Raw genomic sequence first — 20,597 nt, 5'->3', positions numbered from 1 at the left:
GGTCTAGCGCCTATGCAACTATTCTAGGGGAGGGCATAGTGCATCAAACATATGTTCAACAACATATATTTAAATGTTCTCTTTTTGAAAAACCATAAACATTTATTCAAAACAGTCTTTTAATGCAACAAGAAAATGCTTTGGTACATAAGTGCATGTATAGGCCTCGAAATTTTAAACATAGGTTCCAAAGACTGAGGTCCTAAATTTCAAGTCCTTTTTTAAAAATCAAGTTAGTCCCATGTAGGAAACAATTATGCCTTATTTTGGGTATTGTGGTCTATTTATTTTTAAGGATTAATCATAGGCCTTGGGCTTTAACAAGAGACATGCAACATTAAATTAAATATTGTTTAATCTCATGATTCCATTCTAAATAGAAAATAACCAAATTATATGAGACTAGATATCCTAGCAATCTAGAGAAACAAAACTAGTTCCCTTGGTCTAGAGCCTATGCAACTATTCTAGGGGAGGGCATAGTGCATCAAACATATGTTCAACAACATATATTTAAATGTTCTCTTTTTGAAAAACCATTAACATTTATTCAAAATAGTCTTTTAATGCAACAAGAAAATGCTTTGGTACATAAGTGCATGTATAGGCCTCGAAATTATAAACATAGGTTCCAAAGACCGAGGTCCTGATCGAGTCCTTTTTTAAAAATCAAGTTAGCCCCATGTAGGAAACATTTATGCCTTATTTTGGGTATTGTGGTCTATTTATTCTTAAGGATTAATCATAGGCCTTTGGCTTTAACAAGAGACCTGCAACATTAAATTAAATATTGTTTAATCTCACGATTCCATTCTAAATAGAAAATAGCCAAATTATGTGAGACTAGATATGTGGATGAAATGCTATCATGGGAGGTTAATTCCATTCAAAATTCCTTCTAAGCACCTAACATTTGTCACCCTACTCGGCATCCTAGGTATCCGCAAGAATCCAAGAGTGCCTACTAGCTTATGAAACTATTTTCTTAATATATATTTCTTTCATTAACAAGATTAGTATGAAAGAATAACTTGGACGTGGGATTGTGGGATAGGAACATCATTTGCACATGCTATCTTACCTCCAACTCCCAAACTTCTTCATTTAGGGGCCATCTTTGTTAGCACTTTATTGAATTTCTCCTTTAGTGGTCCTTGTTAAACTTGAACTTTGAATTGCAATCGTAGAAATAGGAGAACACGTATAGGGGATGTGTGAAGGGATTTAACAGATCAAAAACTTGGCTTAGAAGGGTGGGTTCGGTAATGGGTTCAAGGTGGAATCTTTGGAGGATTTTCTGGTGTAATTTCACGGATAGAAATATTGTAAGAGACGGTCATGATGTTATGGGACAAAGAGCAATGGTCGATGGATTTGCTCTAGGGTAGGCGAACAAGGTAAAGGGAAGGACGATAGGTGTCCACACGATGAATTTGCAAACCGGTGAACAATCCTTGTGATCCTTGACCTAAGTCCTTGTCTATCCCCTCTCTATCCATCTACTTCCTCTATCTCACTCTGTCTTCTTGATTCTCTCTCTCTCTCTCTCTCTCTCTCATCCTCTTCTTCTTCTTCCTCTTCTTCCTTACACTCTCGTACTCTTTCTCTATCTTCTCTCTCTCCCTATTCTCTATCTCTTCTCTCCCTCCTCCTCCTCCTCCTCCTCCTCTTCTTCTTCTTCTCTCTCTCCCTCTCTATCTCTTACTTTCACTCACTCACTCTCTCCCCCCGCCTCTCTCTCTCTCTCTCTCTCTCTCTCGCGGGGTCAGTGCCTACTTAGTGGAAATAATAGTGGAAAGTGCGTTGAATGGCCGACTGACTCAAAGGATAGGAAATAATAGTAGCCTTTGAGTCAGTCGGCCATTCAACGCACTTTCCTCGATCACGTCTCGTTATTACTCCTACTTCACCATCGACTGCAGGTTTTGAGGGATCCTATCCTAGCTTTCGATTTGCTTCCAAAGTGCGAGGAGGATTGTTACATGGTCTCCTGTGAGGACGATGAGCATGCTAACGACGATGATGATGACGTTTTGCACAGGCAGTGGCCGTTTTTTGCTGTCACATTTTTTAAATTTATCATTATTATTAAAGTTTAAACATTACGAAACCATTTAAATGGTAGCGCTTACAATATGGATTAGAGGGAGTAGAATTGATGATATTAAAGGATCTTAATACTAAGATATATATAAACTAGGAGTGAGGAGCTTTTGCCACCCAAGGGTCAAAAGATTTCATGCGGTGAATGAGTCTTCTTGATGAGAGTTCACCTTGCTGGAATAGGACAATGGGGGATTCTTTATGGAAAAGAAAATGGTAGTACTGTGTGCGTAACATAAGCATGTAGTGTGCAAATCACTTAAATGGTAGTGCTTACAATATGGATTAGAGGGAATAGACTTGATGGTACTAAAGGATGCTAATACTAAGATACATACAAATTAGGAGTGAGAGCTTTTTGCCGACATAAGGCTATGGGGCTTTCTTATTGGAGAAGGAAAGGGGTGTATGTGTGTGAGTAATATGAGCATGTAGTTTGGAAACTACTTAAACAATAATGCCAACAATATGGATTAGAGGGAGTAGAATAAATGGTACTAAGGGACGTTAATACTAAGATACATATAGACTAGGCAAAGAACTCATGCGGTGAATGAGTGTGCTTGATGAGAGTTCTCCTTGGTGACATAAGGCTATGGGGGTTTCTTTATGGAAAAGGAAAGGGTAGTTGTGTGTGACTAATATGAGCATGTAGTGTGGAAATCACTTAAATGGTAGTGCTTACAAAATGGATCAGAGGGAGTAGAATTGATAGTACTAAAGGATATTAACACTAAGATATGTATAGAGTAGGCAAAGAAGTCACGAGTAGATTTGATGGTACTAAAGGACTAGGCGCTCCGCGCCTAGACTCGCCCCGGCGCTTCGCACTGAGGCGGGTGCGATTTTTGTGGGCGGGGGCAGGTGTTGGATGCGTGGCACCTGCCCCTGCGTTCTCTTTTTTTCCTTGTGGGGGAGGTGGGGAGCTGCCACGTGGCTGCACCCACCCCCAACCTCTCATTAACTAATAATATAGATGTTAATACTAAGATACATATGGACTAGGAGGGAGAGCTTTTTGCTAATGATCGAAAGTATAAACTGGAGTATAAGATCCAATGTTTAGTTTAAGAGCTAGATAACATATGGTTTTTTGTTGGTGAACATTTAATAGATCACCCATTACCAAGAAAAAGAAATTTCACCTATTTATAAAAGGTGAAGAAGTTGAACTAGGAAACATTATGATCATGAGTTAAGAGAGGAGGAGTTAGCTTTAGTGGAAGAGCTAAAGTTGTCTAGAGTGAGGAAGTTAATGGGATTATAACTCATATTACCAAATAGAAGCCAAAGAGAAATAAACTAATGCATAGGCTATAGTAAACTCAACCAAAAACCCCATCCTTGATTTTGGAAAGGAGAAAAAACAATATTACAACTTTATGATCAAAGACACATTCAAGTAAGAAAGAGAGCGAGAGAGAAATATGCTTGGTTTAAAGAATAAAGAAAGTGAACTAGCCGGAAAGTCTATAACATGTTGTGATTACTTTTTCAAATCTTCTTGTACGTATAAAACCACCTGATGAACATCTAGAACAATACACATGTGATGAGATTAGAAAATTGACATTTGTGTTTGTGTCACGAAGTTATACAATCATGTACTAATTGTATATACAACAATAGATTAAAATACTAGCTCTAAATTTTATTATATCTAGATGCATAGTGATGTAGATACAAGTAAAATCGATACTATTATTAGTTTGTCTTAAACTCCAAAAATTTAATACTCGTTGAATATTTTGAAAAACTAAATTTTGGAACGATATTCACCATATGTAAATTCAACCTTCACGCATAGTTACGGCCGTATAATGTGATTAATATGAAGACAATACCACAATCTTTATAAGACGAACTTGTTTTCGCAGGATACATGCAGCCCTAGACAAACTGCATCATGTGGGCCTTGAGAATGAAGATCATCGTTCTGGCCGTTGTTTTGAGTTTGTATTGTATTATGCCGCCGGGCATTGCCGGACAGAATACAGACTTGGCTCAGAGGCAAGGGAGGCAGAAGCCACTCATCATTAAAGCACCGGAGAACCTAACCTTCAGCGGAAGTAGCTTTGCTTTGGTGAAGGGAAGTCATAACGAGCCTTGGATTACACAGCTTTTGCACGTAGATCACCCGTCGTCTCCATACCGGCCCAAAAACGCAACGGAGAGGGAGCGTTATGAAGCGATGCTGAGGAGACAGAAGGCCCGAAAAGCACATTTTCAACACATTAATGATATGATGACGATGACGAATCTCGACCAGGCGGAGTACAAGTCACTGCCGGAGTCAGCTACGGCGGGGTTCTCTGGCGCGGCAGTGGGGGGCCCCTGGGAGTACTACATCAATATGAAAGTGGGCACAGCAAGGAACTCTCGCAATCATTCCTTTCTTATTGACACGGGCAGTCCGATCACATGGCTTCCTTGCACTTTCTGCCAAAGCGACGATTGCCAGAACTACACCAATCTCTTCAACCCGTCCGCCTCATCCACTTTCAAGCCCACCTCATGTTTCTCTGACGAGTGCTTACGTCTTCCATACAAAGCTCCCTGCGTTTCCGCACCCGACAACGGCAGCTCCCATTGCGCCTATCGCATCCCGTATGCGGACGGCTCCAGCACGGCCGGTGCCTACGCGCACGAGAACTTCATAATAAATGACGTCAATCTGATCCAAAATGTCCTCTTCGGTTGCTCAAACAGAACAGGCAACATGGCTGAGAAGCCGGGATTGATTGGATTAGGGCTTGAGCCTGGATTGATTGCACTAGGGTTTGAGCCGTTTGCCTTTAATTCTCAGATAGGAATGAGTATCTTCTTTTGTTTGCCCAACAAATACGGACATGGTATACAGGAGGGTTTCTTGGGTTTCGGGAGCATGGTGCTTCCCCGAAATATGTACTTTGTGAAGGTAGACAGAGCTGGGCCAAGCTTCCCAAATTATCCAAAGGTAGCAATGACAGGGATCAGCATCGACGAAAAGCGGCTGCCGATACCGTCGTCGCAATTCCAGAGTCCAGAGGGCCGCAAGGCAGGGACAATACTGGACACCGGCACCCCATTCACTTACCTGAGAGCCTACAGTGCCTTCAGAGACGCCATCCGCGTTGCAGCCGCAGCAAGGAACTTTACGCGTGTTCCAGATGGTGTTGTTAAAGTTTCAGGTGGCGTCGCTACATCTGGGGCTGACACCTGCTACCATTTCCCAGACGGCATTCCCACCAGCTTCCCTCACGTAGAGTTCCACTTCTCTGGTGGCTCCACCATGCATCTCCCCGTGCATAACGTCCTTAATCCCTATCCCGTCGACAAGGACAGTCATTATTGCTTGGGTTTCGACACCATGGACGTCGGCTACAATGTCATCGGCAATACCCAACTGGCCGGCTTCCTGGTCGAGATGAACATCCACACGGGGGTCCTCGGTTTCCATCAATACGACTGCTCCATTGGTCAGGCATAGCTTCAGTGCGACCACAGGCTTGACCCGATGGCCCGCTTCCTGGTCGAGATAAACATGCATATGGGGATCATGGGATTCCGTCATGAGTACGACTGCTCCATTGGTCATGAATAGCGTCACGGGCGAACACAGGCTTGACTCGATGACTGTACTCTCGTTTCTGGAGCCATTGTGTCTGTACGATGTAGTGTTTGCTTGAATGAATTTATCCAGAAAAGACGAAATGTAGATGTCATGAGTTATGATTGGTGGTTATCTGTCATCTGGCAAATGTTTAGTGTATCCTTGGATAACTTTTAGTGTAGAGGAGACCAAAAAAAAAAGGACGAGGTCAAGAGGGCTTTAGCCTTCTCATTCAAAGCGCGAACTAGTGAGATCATACAATGGATTGAGCTAGTGGTTATTCCAATTAAAATATAGCGTTAATCTTCTTTGGGTTGCACAGGCTCTAAGGCCTTCATAATATCGTTCCATGTAGGAAATTCTATTAGCGCAACTCGTGGTGACAGAATGAACGCCTACAAAGTTGCAATATTAGCATCGCTAATACAATGGTGTAGTGACAAGGTAGTTCATCTCTTAAAAAATACCTCCAGTTAACTTGAGTTACTTGGCTTGTTTATAGGTTCGTGAATAGATAAGTCTGACGGGTTAATAGGAGGTCCACGTCTCTTTTGAAAGAGAAAGGAAACTTAGGTGGGTATATTGGATATGCACTACTGTTTTTTCAAAAATGCAAAACATTGCTTTTAAGTAGATGAGATACATGTTGCAAGTTTTTAGGAAAAAGAAAAGCAAAATTTTTCCTCTAGGCTGAAAGGCTAAAAGAAGAGGAGGCATTAGACATGAGATGGTGCTTGTAGCACAATTCTCTTATCTCTTCACCATTCATTTTTCTTCTCCTTTTCTTTTGCCCAATAGTTTCATTCAATTGTTTCCCTTTTGATGCTCATGTTGGTGCTAGTAAGATCACATGCAAGCTCTCAACTTAAGATAAGATTCCTTATGAAGCATGCTTTTCTCTCATGAATGTCTTGAATGTTCTCTAGCTTACATTTTGTTTTGATTTCTTATCTTAGATTTGTTTTTGTGATTGTTGCCAAATGTGTAGATCAAAGCTTCACTCTTCATTTACGTACAACAACACTAGTAAACTAGTTGCTATACAATGCTATCGATAAAAGGCCATGTTATAACCACTAGTATTATTAGAATGGCAAGTATAAGAGTTTCTTTAGTGTTTTTGTAGCTTCTTTGACATAGAACATTTCATATGAAGTAACTGGCCATTAATAATTTAATGGGAATTAAATTACTAACTACTGTCGGGCTTTAGAAGTGCTTTGATGAAAAGCTTGTATTATTGAGGTATGACTATGCTACCATTTCAATGCTAAATATGTTTAAGGTCCTATGAGTTGCATTGCTTGCTCTTTATAGCTAAAATAATTAAAACTGGATTTAAGAACAATCTTCTCATGATGAGATATTGTATTTAGTTACTCTAAGCTTCTAGAGATGCTAGAGCTACTCTGTTGCATACCATTGAGACTAATGATATTCCTTTACACTTGCAACCCCTTGCCAAGATATTGGATAATGCTAAGAAGGATATTAATAAGAAACTACTCTATTGTACATACTAGAGTCAATTTTGCTTAAATCTTAGATACTTGTAGTGCTTCTCTACAGCTAGAACATTAGATACACTTTTATAATCAAGAAACTATATCATTATGACATGCTAGAAATAGGAAACTATTTCGATCTACCCTCTACCCTAATGTATCTTAAGATGTAGAGAGCGGAGATATGTAGAGAGAGAGAGAGAGAGAGAGAGAGAGAGAGAGAGAGAGAGAGAGAAGAGACACACCTACAACAAAAAGGCCTCTTAGACACGATTTTTGAATTGAGAGAAAATCTTACGGGCACGTCTACAAGCCTCTCTATTTGTGCGTCTACCATTTCGTGTCTATAGTTGCATGTATGAGGAAATCCACACGCACCAATAGATGCGCTTTAGATGCGCATATACACGCATGAATACAAGTGCATACGAAAACCAAAATTGTTATTTATTTAATTTCTTTTGTGCGTCTACAAGCGCGTCTTGTCGAAGGGTTTCGAAAGCAAAGTCGCGACCACAGAGGACTTTGAATAATTTCAGGATAGAAGGTCAATCTCTATTTCTGCACCATCTCTAGTCTCTGAATCTGTAAATAACCAGGGTGTTCCTGTTGCACTAATGCCATCTACTTCTTCAATTAAAGAATAGGCAGTCTGAGTATTGAAAATATTATTTAGCTTGATCCCATATCAGAAGTACAAAGCCTCACTATCCTACTTACATTCATGCACAACATTGGTAATATGAGGAGATTCTAATGCACACTTGTAAGCCTGCATCAATATATTTCCGCCTTTCAAAGCATCAACATGCTAAACTTCATCTTCAAAGGCAAACTCCATAATACAAAGAGAACCATGTTAGGCAAGATCAACATCTTCACAATCAAAACCTATGATAAGGTGCTGTTCTGGATCAGGCTCTAAGAAAAGTCACAGTAATTGTACTGAATCTGTAACAATATGGGTAAGCACAGATGCAAGCAATTTAATCAGGATGAAGCTTGTTTACAGGACCAATGGTTACAACATTTTTGTCAATCTTCTCTGCCATAAGTTATCTTGTGCTGATGTCGATGAAGTCGATTGGGTATAATGCAATGCCATCAAAGTCATTGTTTTTATAGTGACCAGTAATTTTCAGATTTTCAGCAGTATCCTCTGGATTTCAATCGTCTTCAAAACAATGATTTCAGCGCACTGTCTTCAGCGCAGCGTCCTCACCCTTTATTTTTATCTTCTTTAGAGCTTGTTCTTCTTCTGTTGCATTGATTTGTTCTCTTTGACTTCTCATCCTTCAGCTTCACTGTGGCCTCAATCTCTCCTTGAGCACATTGTCCTCTCTCGTCGTTGTCGCTTCGTCTTTTACTATCCTTTCGTGACTGCAGGTCATCTTCGACTTTGGCTCCTTCCTCGTCTCGTCTTGTCCTCGGCTTCTGCCTCTTCAGAGCTTTTTTTTTTTAAAACCTTTGATGTCGTCTCTCCCCGTTTTTCTGGTTGACGATTTATATCCTGTCTTCAAAGTTAAGCACACCCCGCCAATGCCTTCTTCTCTGCCGTCTAGGAATTCTGGATTGGAAGGTGAGCCAACAGGAGCTGTCCACCAACAGTTAGGAAGTTTTCCCCAAAACATCTCGGTCGAGAGTGGTGCCATCGTTCAGCGAATTTGTCAATCACTGTATGTACTCTCCCTTCAATCTCTGCGCTCTGGTGCACCCTTGCTAGCCCTCCGAATCATTGTCCACCAGCATCCCCCTCTCTGTCAGAGCCGTTCTTCTGTGACCAATAAAGCCCTACAATCTATAATTGCAGGAGCTTTTTCTTTCTGCCAGATTCCATCCCAAAAAAAAACATATTCCCACCTTTTTGCCATACAACACGCAGCTTTTTTTTTACAGAAAAGCGGCCCCAACATCTGCACTACCGATCCTTTTTGGTTCCATCCACAATTTTAACTTTTCGAAGCAGTTGTGTGGTTCTGAATGATGCATCATCTTTGATAAAACTCCACCATAGCATTGTCAAGGGTATAGTGGTTGCATGCCAAAGAGAGTGAGCATCAAAAGCACCCCATACAGTGGGGGAAAATTGTATATCTCAAGAAGCATGGCAAGTGCACCAACCAGAACCACAAACCAGAGTTTGAATCTTGCAGGATGGCGAATATACCCAGCCAATGAACAGAAAATTATCAGCATGATGTCCATTATGTCTTCAGCATTTATTTCACTTGGATCTTCCTAACTGAGTGACTGTTCATATAGAGCAGGCAATTCCAGAGACAGAGCACTTGTCTCCTTACAAAACACACAAAGTTCATTTACACAAATGTCCAAGTAAAGCTTTCTGGTCTTCTGAATATCAGTATCAAACTTGATAAATGCATATGGTCTTGCAACCGTGTCAACAATGGTCCCCTGTTTGATCTCCCAAACATTCCTGTAAACTGCTTTCAAATCATTAGGAATCTGTTGAACTTTTTGTATAGAGCCATCTTCAACTCTAAGTTCCAAAGTCCCATGTCAGTCAGATCATTCAGAAGATGCTTGTTCACAACCACAAATTCACCACTGATTACTCTTCGACTATATATATTTGAGGTATATGATTTAAAACACTCATTATTGTCAAGTATCTGACTTGAAAATACATCCGAGAAATCATCACAACCAATAATCATAAACTCGTCTTCTTCAGTCATCAACAAAGCCTGTCTCAATTCTGGCTCTGCACTGAGAAGACAGCTCATGCCCTCCTTTAATCCCTTGATATGCCAGTTTCTAATGGCTCTTGCAACATTGATCTGTCCATTCAGATATCCATCATCCACAAAGCCTCCAAGGAACTCTATTCACCATCTTTCAAGTGAACATGAGGCCATATGATCCCTTGTTATATCAATGGCCTTGTCCTTCCTGCAGAGGACAACTCTACAATCTCCTGCATTGGCCACAAACACCTCTCTTCCGAGCACTAAGACAGTTAAATCTGTTGTGCCAGATGACAAGCCATGATTAATTGAACAAGCTTCTGCAAATGATGTCTCAGTCTGCAGAAAGGCATGATAGACAGCCTTTTCTATTGCAATTGGAAATGCCACATCTTCAACAATGTAATTGAGTAACTTGTCTTTGACAAACTCTACTGCTATGGTCATCCTCCAGGATGCCTTTCTCTATTAAACATGCTCATTCGAGAGAACTTGCAGCTTTGAATGTCAACAAGTAGGTGACTTTGTTTGGTTTAATGCCTGCATCAAGCATTTTGTCATACTGTTTAAGAGCAGAATTACAATCACTACATCAAACATATGCTCCAACCATGGCTGTCCATGCAACTACATTATGAACTAGTAATCTATCAAACAATTAGCATGCTTCCTCTAGACTGTCACACTTAGCATACATATCGACCAGAATATTATAGATAAGTTCCTCTTGCTCCAAACCCCTCTCCACTTTACTGCCCACACAAAACAAAATACAAACACAACAACTAAATATATACAAAGTAACAAATCCCACACACACAACTTTTGGGTGGATTTCACATCTCGAATGCGCAGCAGTACGACATCCACCCCCTCTAATCCTGCGGATCCTCCGGATGGGCCAACTACCCATGATCATTATCATCAAGATCCACAAATAGATCAATCTCTTCATTATGCATTTCCGGTATATCAACAAGATTATCTGTCATATCATCTATCTCTTCCATTGAAGTTTCTTCTCGTTGCTCTTCTCTTGCAAATTCTTCCAATGCATAATCTTCATCATCTCTTATCTTGAAAATCTTGATTCTTTTTCTTACAATAGGCACTCTAAGCATTGTCCCATCCAATTTTGTCAACTCATATGTTGCATTATCAAAGACATGTCTGACTATGTACAGCCCAAACCATCTTTTCACCATCTTCTGAAGTGCAGTATGCTGATTTTCAAGGCTGCTATCAAAGACTAATACCCAATCTCCCTCTTCTATTGCTCTAGGCCGCAAGCGATGCCTGCTGTCAAACCTGTCCTTATTTCTTAGTCTAGCAACCTTCAACCTGTCAATAGCTAGCTGAATATCCTCTAGTCTTCTCTCCAACTGCGGAATCCGAAGAGCTAAGAGCTCCTCTCTCGTCAAATCCTTCTGCCAAGGTAAAACTGACCAAGTCAAAGCACAAGTCTCAGTCGGCATAACCGGTTTCTGACCATACATCAACTCTGCAGGCATATATCCTGTGGTAACACTGTGAGTCGTACGATCAGCCCACAAAGCAAATGGCAGAAGTCTCGGTCATTCTCCAATCCGTCCTCTGCATGCTTTGGCTAATGCTTTCATTATCAGCGGATGCCCTCTTTCACTCTTCCCATTTCCCTCTGGATTGTATGCTGTGGTTAGAGCCAACTTGATTCCTAGTTGAGAGAAAAACTCCCTAGCTTCATCTGCATCCAATTCACCGCGATCCGCAGTGATCGTACCCACACAGCCATACCTGTAGAAAATTTCTTCCAATAAGAACTTACACACTGCACTAGTGGTCTTCGTTCTCAAAGATCTGCCCTCAACATGATTGGTAAGATCCTCTCTAGCCAAAACAATATACCTCATCTACCATAGACCCATAGGCATAGTAACCAAGTCAACTACCCACTTATAATGAATGCATAGCCGATAGGTTGGATGAAGCTCATCTTGATGACGCACTACCGAATACATCTGGCAGTGTCTGCAAGTCTCTACAAAGTGAGAAACATCTCTATACATGCCTTTCCACAAATATTTCTCCTTGATTTCTCATAAGTAGCCCACGCTCCTCTATGACCAGCCCAAGGACTCTCATGAAACTCCCTCATCACCTGTAACTGTGTCTCTCTATCGCAGACAACCCGCAAAGGTAATCCACCTCTTTTCTTCGGATGCTTCCAAAGAAATCCGTCCTTGAGAAAATAACCATAGGCTTTCCTTCTAATCTTCTTGAACTCTTCATCTATCCATTCATCTATTTTGCTTAGTGTACTAAGGTGCTTGCTAATCTGCAACCAATCTCCAACATAGAGTTCTTCTATGAAAGCCACAATATCATAAACATGACAAACATGATCAACCATAGCGGCTGAAATTTCTGCATCATCCTCTTCTTCAAGTAGTTTTTCCTCATCATCATATCTGGCTCTAGACAACATATCTGCCATTGGATTATCCTTCCCTACTATGTGTTTAAATTCTGGATTTAATGACTTGATGTATGCAATCCATCTCAGCATAGCTATATCCGGAGTAGAGCAACTCGTAATCATACCAATCAATGGCAAGCAATCTGTCTCTACCACAACTGAAGCTCCAATAAAGTACTCCTTGTCACATTTGAGAGCCGTAACAATCCCCAGTAACTCCCTCTTGATTTGCGGACATCTCCTCTGTCTCTCGTTTAGGACTTTCGCCCCAAACCGAATAGCATACCTGTTTCCATCTGTATCATCTTGACCCACAGCCCAACCTATGCCAATTGGACTAGTGTCAACTGTCAATACAATAGGCCTTCCGCAATTATAATCCGCTTTCCTGAGAGTAGGAGCAATCTGCAATAACTTCTTCAATTTCCGCATGGCTCTAGTGTGGCTCTCATCGCAATAGAATCTCAGCCCCTTTCGAAGCAACTGATATAAACAATCTGCTATGTGTGCAAAATGGGGAATCCAAATCATATAAAACACACAAGCTCCAATGAATCTCCGTACCTCTGAAGTGGTAGAACAATACTTCGTAATCTTGCCTATAGCATCCATCTTATCAAGTGAGGGTTTCCTACCATAATATCCACACATATGTCCAACAATGACAACCTCATTCACTCCAAAAATAGATTTTTGCCCTGATAGTGTCAAGTTCACTTCTTCTAACTTGGCCAAAATCTTCTCACAAGCTAAAATATGATCAGCCACAAAGTATCTGCATCCCTGCTCATTTAGACTCTCATTCTTCTCTTCTTCTGCACACCCCTTAATGGGCACATCATCCAAGAAAGGCATGGTAAGCTGAGGTATGTAATCACAAAGGACCTTATGCATGGCATTCATCATATGCGCAACAGAATTAGTGGCACCTTGAGGCAAGGTACACATCCTGACAAGCCCAATAGGAGTTCTCATGGTGGTTATGTCCCTGCTTTCCAAAGACAACTGAAACTGATCATATCCCGAATACAAATCACCTAAAGAATAGATGGCACGTGCAACAAATGCTTCTGCAAACTCATCCACAACTAGACCTATACCAACATTCTTGATAGTAACTCTGTTTACTGGCTGCATGTCCTGTATAAATCGGAGAGTACCATTCTTCTTTGGAATCGTAAACCACCTGTTTTAATATGGTGCAGATGAAGGCTCAAGAATTCCCATCCTGATTTTCTCATTCAACAAATCAATCAGCTTTGGCAGGTGTGCCTTAGGCACTGGAATAGGTTGGAGGTTCCATGGAATATGAGGAATAGTAAAGATCACCATAGGAGCAACAATATCTGGATTTACACATCCAATCTCATGCGGGAAAAAAGCAAACCCCCTTCCATGTCGCTCAAGCATCTCCTGAAAGCATTGCTTCTCTGTAGGTAGCAAGAATTCACCATTTCCAATTTTCAATTCAGAGTCTCTGCTGAAAATTTATGGCCTATATGCTCCGGATTCCTCAAAATTGGCTGCTTGGCAGCCCTCTCTATTTGCTGATCACTGTCAAGTGGAAGTGGTACAGCTACCGGCTTCACCTTCTTATCCACAGTTTTATATTTCGTGTCAAACCTGGCTTCATTATGCTCTTCTGCATTACTCAAATCTTGCTGTAAGTCAGCAATTCTGCACTCCAATGGCTGAATATCCTCAGCCCTCTGCTCTATGGACTGCATAGGAACAGCCCTAAACTCTGGATGCTGAAATATTTCAACAATAAACTCTGTTGGCTGAAAATTTTCAGCCCTCTGTGTCTCTGTAAGCTGATCATAATCAGCTGGAAAATCTGTTTGCTGAATTTCTTCAGCACTCAACACTTTTTGCTGAGCCACCTCAGCCTTTGACTCTATCTGTGACACAAAATCTGCAATTTCATGAAACATGTCCAGGGATTGCACTAATACATTACTGTGACAACTCTGCATATCAGTTTTCAGCATATTCTCCATCTCTATCATCGTATCTGCAAAAATCATACTGTCATACATACCATCTATGTGCTCATCATCCTCTAAAATTTCTGCATTTTTCAAATTTTTCTCCTTCCTGCATATGTACTGCCTGGCAGCTCTAGGCAGCTTAGAAGTCTTCTGATAGCTCATTGAACTGTTTGTTGAAATCCCAACAAAACCGGAGGAGAAAACACTGCTGCTAGGAGGCGAGAACTCCAATCTCCTCTGCTCTGTACCACCGTCGTCTCACGAAACGGCGGTACCTAATGAAAACCCGAATCCCTCACAGTGGGCAAAGGTGCATCTCTAAGAGTATCTCTATTTCTAACATGGTTCACACACACATTCATAAACTGAACTGCTCTCATGCCATCTTTACTGCGAATCCGTACATAAGCATATCCAACATCCATTACCTTTGTTTCCATACGCATCTCTGTGATGAATGGCTGTCCAAGAATTATGGGATAAGAGCATGAATCCTGCACAAAGAAATGGAAATCCTCCTCTACATCTCCAATTGAAACCCTAACAGTGGGACAGGCAGCATACAAATCACCTGCAGTGTTATTGGCGGCTCTCATACGCCACCCATGCTCTACATCCATAGGCCATCTGTTACTTTCATAAACTCCACGAACTATGAGATTAATCTCTGAACCATGATCCACCAAAGCAACATAAGGCACCTGTTTCTCTCCAATTTTTACCATCGTCTCTGTAGTTGCCCTAGCCCAATGACTCCGCGAAAAGTGACTATGCGGTATCAAGAGAGGCTCATCAGTTTCAGCATAATGCATAGGCTGAACCCTCTTCTCTATCTGTGGAAAAACAAAAGCATTCTCAACCAAAACCTCATCCTCATCCTCTTCCAACTCCCCAATCAAAACTCCTTGTGTATCAGTAGTTGGCAATGCATGTCTTTTCCTCTTCAGGACCTCTTGGAACTGATCTTGAAACTCTCTTTTCGAGATGCCCAAAACCTCAGAAATAGTAAAAGTCACCTCACTGCCAAGTATCTTGTCATTAAAGATTTTCTTCATGTCTGTAGATGTCTCAATATCGGACATCAATCTAAACCCTGGCTGCTTTCTCTCTCTAGGCTCTTGCCTCTTTTCTCTCCTTTGAGCATCTTCCATCTGTCGTTCTGGCCCTGGTCTCAAAGACAGTCCTGCAATAGGTGGAGTAACAAACTCACCTCCTCTAGTCTTTTTAGCTGCACTTGGATTTTCTTCATCCCTCTTACGCTTCTCCTCAACAAGTACATCTGCTCCTTGAGACTTAGCCAAGTAGGCATAAATAGAGTACCTGTCAACAGGCGAATCCCAACCTTTCTCAGATCTGATGCTAGAGCCTGCACTAGTCAAAACTGTTTGCTGAATTTTTCCCTTGTTTGTAGTCTCCATAGCATAATATCAAACTTAGTGTTTTGTGAGAGATCTCTCTCTCTATCTCTCATATAGTATTGAGGTCAGCTCACATCTGTCCATAGTGCTGACTGATTCTCTGATCCCTTCTCAATCTGGACTCCATATGCAGAAGCATCTCCTCTAGCTGTCACATAAGAAGTACGCGCAGCCATGTCATCCACTAACTTCTTCATTCCGCCTTTCCCAAAGTTGGTAGCAAAAGCGGAGCTCCGGTTTCAGTCAACCAAATCTTACCATCTTGTCCCCAAAATACCAAATTCTTCCTTCTTGCATCCTGAAAAGATTCACAATCCCTGCAATGCTGATGATCCGTACTATCACACCAAATACATCTTCGATCTCTCCTAAGTGCACTAGGAGCACTCCTAGGTGCAGTAGGAGCACTAGAAGAAATAGTAGGCGCAGTCGAAGCAAACTGCTCTTTCAATTTTCCCACCAACTCCGCTTTAACTGACTCCAGTGTCAAATCCATTATGCCTTTAATTATGTCATCAAGAGAGGTAGGCACCGATGGATCGGATGGTTTTGGAGTAGAAGGTGCAGGCATCGGTCGTGGAACAGGAGGAATAGGAGGAGTAGAAACAGTAGGCACAGGCATAGGCCAAGAAACTGGCTGAGGAGGAGAAGAAATAACAGGGATAGAAGCAGGCATAGGAGCAGAAGACGGTGTCGGTGTCATAGAACCATTCTGTAGGTGGGTCTTTCATATCCTTCTCTTGGTCAAAGTCGAGACTGCATCCTGGGCATCTTGCCAATCTGTTTTAAGACCCATAGGCTTCGTGCGATCCTCAATAAGCTCTCCCAATTCTTCCTATAGAGCAGGATCTGCAGCTTGCAAGAAAAGCTCAACTTTCTCAACATCCAATGCTCTTTGTTCAATGGCATCAAGCTGACTATACCTCTCTTCAAATTCTCGAATCAACTCTGAAGTAGCTAAACCTTTGTTTGGCATGTAGACCCACTCTCGGAATGACCGCCGTGTAGCCATACCAAAGTCCTCAAGGAAATACTCTTCTTTCAGGGCTTTCTTAAAATCTTGCCAATGCGAATTTTGAATAAAAATATCAGTCACTTTCGCCCTCAAGGCGGGTGTGACAAGACGAAGGAAATACTTACTCATAAGTCCAGCTGGAACTCCAAAAAACCCCATCTTGTCCTCATATTTCTTCAAATATGTTGAAACATTACGGCCATCAAATAGCTTCTTCTCATTCTCAACTGGTTCAATCGCCTTAGTCGCGCTGTTTGCATTCTCTTGCTCCGAATATAGTTGCCTTTGCTGAGACAACTGCTGTTGATGCAATTGCTGCTGCTGCTGCATATACAATTGTGTCTGCTGATTTTGAAGCTGCATATACATTGACATAGTCTGCAAAATCTGCTTTAGATCATCTGTTGAAGTACTTGACGCAGCAGTCATTGATGGAGCTGAAGTAGAGGACGCAGCTGGAATTGTAGAAGAGGCTGAAATGGATGCTGAAGTATCCCCCATCCTGAAATTTCTGCGACGCTTTCAAGTCGGGTTCACCAAAGATGTTGAAGGGTTTCGAAAGCAAAGTCGCGACCACAGAGGACTTTGAATAATTTCAGGATAGAAGGTCAATCTCTATTTCTGCACCATCTCTAGTCTCTAGATCTATAAATAACCAGGGTGTTCCTATTGCACTAATGCCATCTACTTCTTCAATTAAAGAATAGGCAGTCTGAGTATTGAAAATATTATTTAGCTTGATCCCATATCAGAAGTACAAAGCCTCCCTATCCTACTTACATTCATGCACAACATTGGTAATATGAGGAGATTCTAATGCACGCTTGTAAGCATGCATCAATATATTTCCGCCTTTCAAAGCATCAACAGGCTAAACTTCATCTTCAAAGGCAAACTCCATAATACAAAGAGAACCATGTCGGGCAAGATCAACATCTTCACAATCAAAACCTATGATAAGGTGCTGTTCTGGATTAGGCTCTAAGAAAAGTCATGGTAATTGTACTGAATCTGTAACAATATGGGTAAGCACAGATGCAAGCAATTTAATCAGGATGAAGCTTGTTTATAGGACCAATGGTTACAACGTTTTTGTCAATCTTCTCTGCCATAAGTTATCCTGTGCTGATGTCGATGAAGTCGATTGGGTATAATGCAATGCCATCAAAGTCATTGTTTTTATAGTGGCCAGTAATTTTCAGATTTTCAGCAGTATCCTCTAGATTTCAATCGTCTTCAAAACAGTGATTTTGTCGCATTGTCTTCAGCGCAGCGTCCTCACCCTTTATTTTTATCTTCTTTAGCACTTGTTCTTCTTCTGTTGCATTGATTTTTTCTCTTTGACTTCTCATCCTTCAGCTTCACTGTGGCGTCAATCTCTCCTTGAGCACATTGTCCTCTCTCGTCGTTGTCGCTTCGTCTTTTACTATCCTTTCGTGACTGGAGGTCATCTTCGACTTTGGCTCCTTCCTCGTCTTGTCTTGTCCTCGGCTTCTGCCTCTTCAAACCTTTTTTTTAAAAAAGCCTTTGATGTCGTCTCTCCCCGTTTTTCTGGTTGACGATTTATATCCTATCTTCAAAGTTCGGCACACCCCGCCAATGCCTTCTTCTCTGCCGTCTAGGAATTCTGGATTGGAAGGTGTGCCAACAGGCGCTGTCCACCAATAGTCAGGAAGTTTTCCCCAAAACATCTCGGTCGAGAGTCGGTGCCATTGTTCAGCGAATTTGTCAATCACTGTATGTACTCTCCCTTCAATCTCTGCGCTCTGGTGCACCCTTGCTAGCCCTCCGAATCATTGTCCACCAGCATCCCCCTCTCTGTCAGAGCCATTCTTCCGTGACCAATAAAGCCCTACAATCTATAATTGCAGGAGCTTTTTCTTTCTGCCAGATTCCATCCCAAAAAAAAACATCTTCCCACCTTTTTGCCATACAACACGCACCTTTTTTTTAAACAGAAAAGCGGCCCCAACATCTGCACTACCGATCCTTTTTGGTTCCATCCACAATTTTGGCTTTTCGAAGCAGTTGTATGGTTCTGAATGATGCATCATCTTTGATAAAATTCCACCATAGCATTGTCAAGGGTATAGTGGTTGCATGCCAAAGAGAGTGAGCATCAAAAGCACCCCATACAGGGGGGGGAAAATCATATATCTCAAGAAGCATGGCAAGTGCACCAACTAGAACCACAAACCAGAGTTTGAATCTTGCAGGATGGCGAATATACCCAGCCAATGAATAGAAAATTATCAGCATGATGTCCATTATGTCTTCAGCATTTATTTAACTTGGATCTTCCTGACTGAGTGACTGTTCATATAGAGCAGGCAATTCCAGAGACAGAGCACTTGTCTCCTTACAAAACACACGAAGTTCATTTACACAAATGTCCAAGTAAAGCTTTCTGGTCTTCTGAATATCAGTATCAAACTTGATAAATGCATATGGTCTTGCAACCGTGTCAACAATGGTCCCCTGTTTGATCTCCCAAACATTCCTGTAAACTGCTTTCAAATCATTAGGAATCTGTTGAACTTTCTGTATAGAGCCATCTTCAACTCTAAGTTCCAAAGTCCCATGTCAGTCAGATCATTCAAAAGATGCTTGTTCACAACTACAAATTCACCACTGAGTACTCTTCGGCTATATATATTTGAGGTATATGATTTAAAACACTCATTATTGTCAAGTATCTGACTTGAAAACACATCCCAGAAATCATCACAACCAATAATCATAAACTCGTCTTCTTCAGTCATCAACAAAGCTTGTCTCAATTCTGGCTCTACACTGAGAAGACAGTTCATGCCCTCCTTTAATCCCTTGATATGCCAGTTTCTAATGGCTCTTGCAACATTGATTTGTCCATTCAGATATCCATCATCCACAAAGCCTCCAAGGAACTCTATTCACCATCTTTCAAGTGAACATGAGGCCATATGATCCCTTGTTATATCAATGGCCTTGTCCTTCCTGCAGAGGACAGCTCTACAATCTCCTCCATTGGCCACAAACAACTCTCTTCCGAGCACTAAGACAGTTAAATCTGTTGTGCCAGATGACAAGCCATGATTAATTGAACAAGCTTCTACAAATGCTGTCTCAGTCTGCAGAAAGGCATGATAGACAGCCTTTTCTATTGCAATTGGAAATGCCACATCTTCAACAATGTAATTGAGTAACTTGTCTTTGACAAACTCTGCTGCTATGGTCATCCTCCAGGACGCCTTTCTCTATTGAACATGCTCATTCGAGAGAACTTGCAGCTTTGAATGTCAACAAGTAGGTGACTTTGTTTGGTTTAATGCCTGCATCAAGCATTTTGTCATATTGTTTAAGAGCAGAATTACAATCACTGCATCAGACATATGCTCCAACCGTGGCTGTCCATGCAACTACATTGTGAACTAGTAATCTATCAAACAATTAGCATGCTTCCTCTAGACTGTCACACTTAGTATACATATCGACCAGAATATTATAGATAAGTTCCTCTTGCTCCAAACCCCTCTCCACTTTACTGCCCACACAAAACAAAATACAAACACAACAACTAAATATATACAAAGTAACAAATCCCACACACACAACTTTTGGGTGGATTTCACACCTTGGATGCGCAGCAGTATGACAGCGTCTACATGGAAAATTAGACAAGCACATAGACACGTTCATAGACGCGCTTTTACATGTGCCAATAGACGCGAACACAAAACCAAAAATCTCATTTTTAAAAAAAAGATATTTAATTTATTTTTATTAATTTGAATTATATAGCGCGTGTATGGGCACATGTATTCTGCATTT

The 20,597-nt window shown here is 41.3% G+C and overlaps 1 protein-coding gene and 2 pseudogenes across 1 annotated transcript; 1 reads left to right on the top strand and 2 right to left on the bottom strand.

The window, feature by feature from the left end:
- The first annotated feature begins 4,069 nt into the window (after positions 1-4,069).
- On the top strand, positions 4,070-5,572 carry LOC148024549 (protein ASPARTIC PROTEASE IN GUARD CELL 2-like). Its single transcript, XM_087693592.1, has one exon. The coding sequence runs from the start codon at positions 4,070-4,072 to the stop codon at positions 5,570-5,572; it is 1,503 nt and encodes a 500-aa protein (XP_087549718.1).
- Positions 5,573-9,438: 3,866 nt separating this feature from the next.
- Positions 9,439-10,355, bottom strand: LOC148024548 (putative protein phosphatase 2C 57 pseudogene; annotated as a pseudogene).
- An 8,718-nt stretch (positions 10,356-19,073) lies between these two features.
- Positions 19,074-20,005, bottom strand: LOC148024547 (putative protein phosphatase 2C 57 pseudogene; annotated as a pseudogene).
- Positions 20,006-20,597: the final 592 nt, after the last annotated feature.

The sequence above is a fragment of the Lygodium microphyllum genome, chromosome 15, assembly GCF_053477565.2.
Source record: "Lygodium microphyllum isolate KBCC chromosome 15, Lygodium_microphyllum_v1.1.10, whole genome shotgun sequence".
NCBI lineage: Eukaryota > Viridiplantae > Streptophyta > Polypodiopsida > Schizaeales > Lygodiaceae > Lygodium > Lygodium microphyllum.
This window is presented reverse-complemented; position numbering and strand designations above follow the sequence as displayed.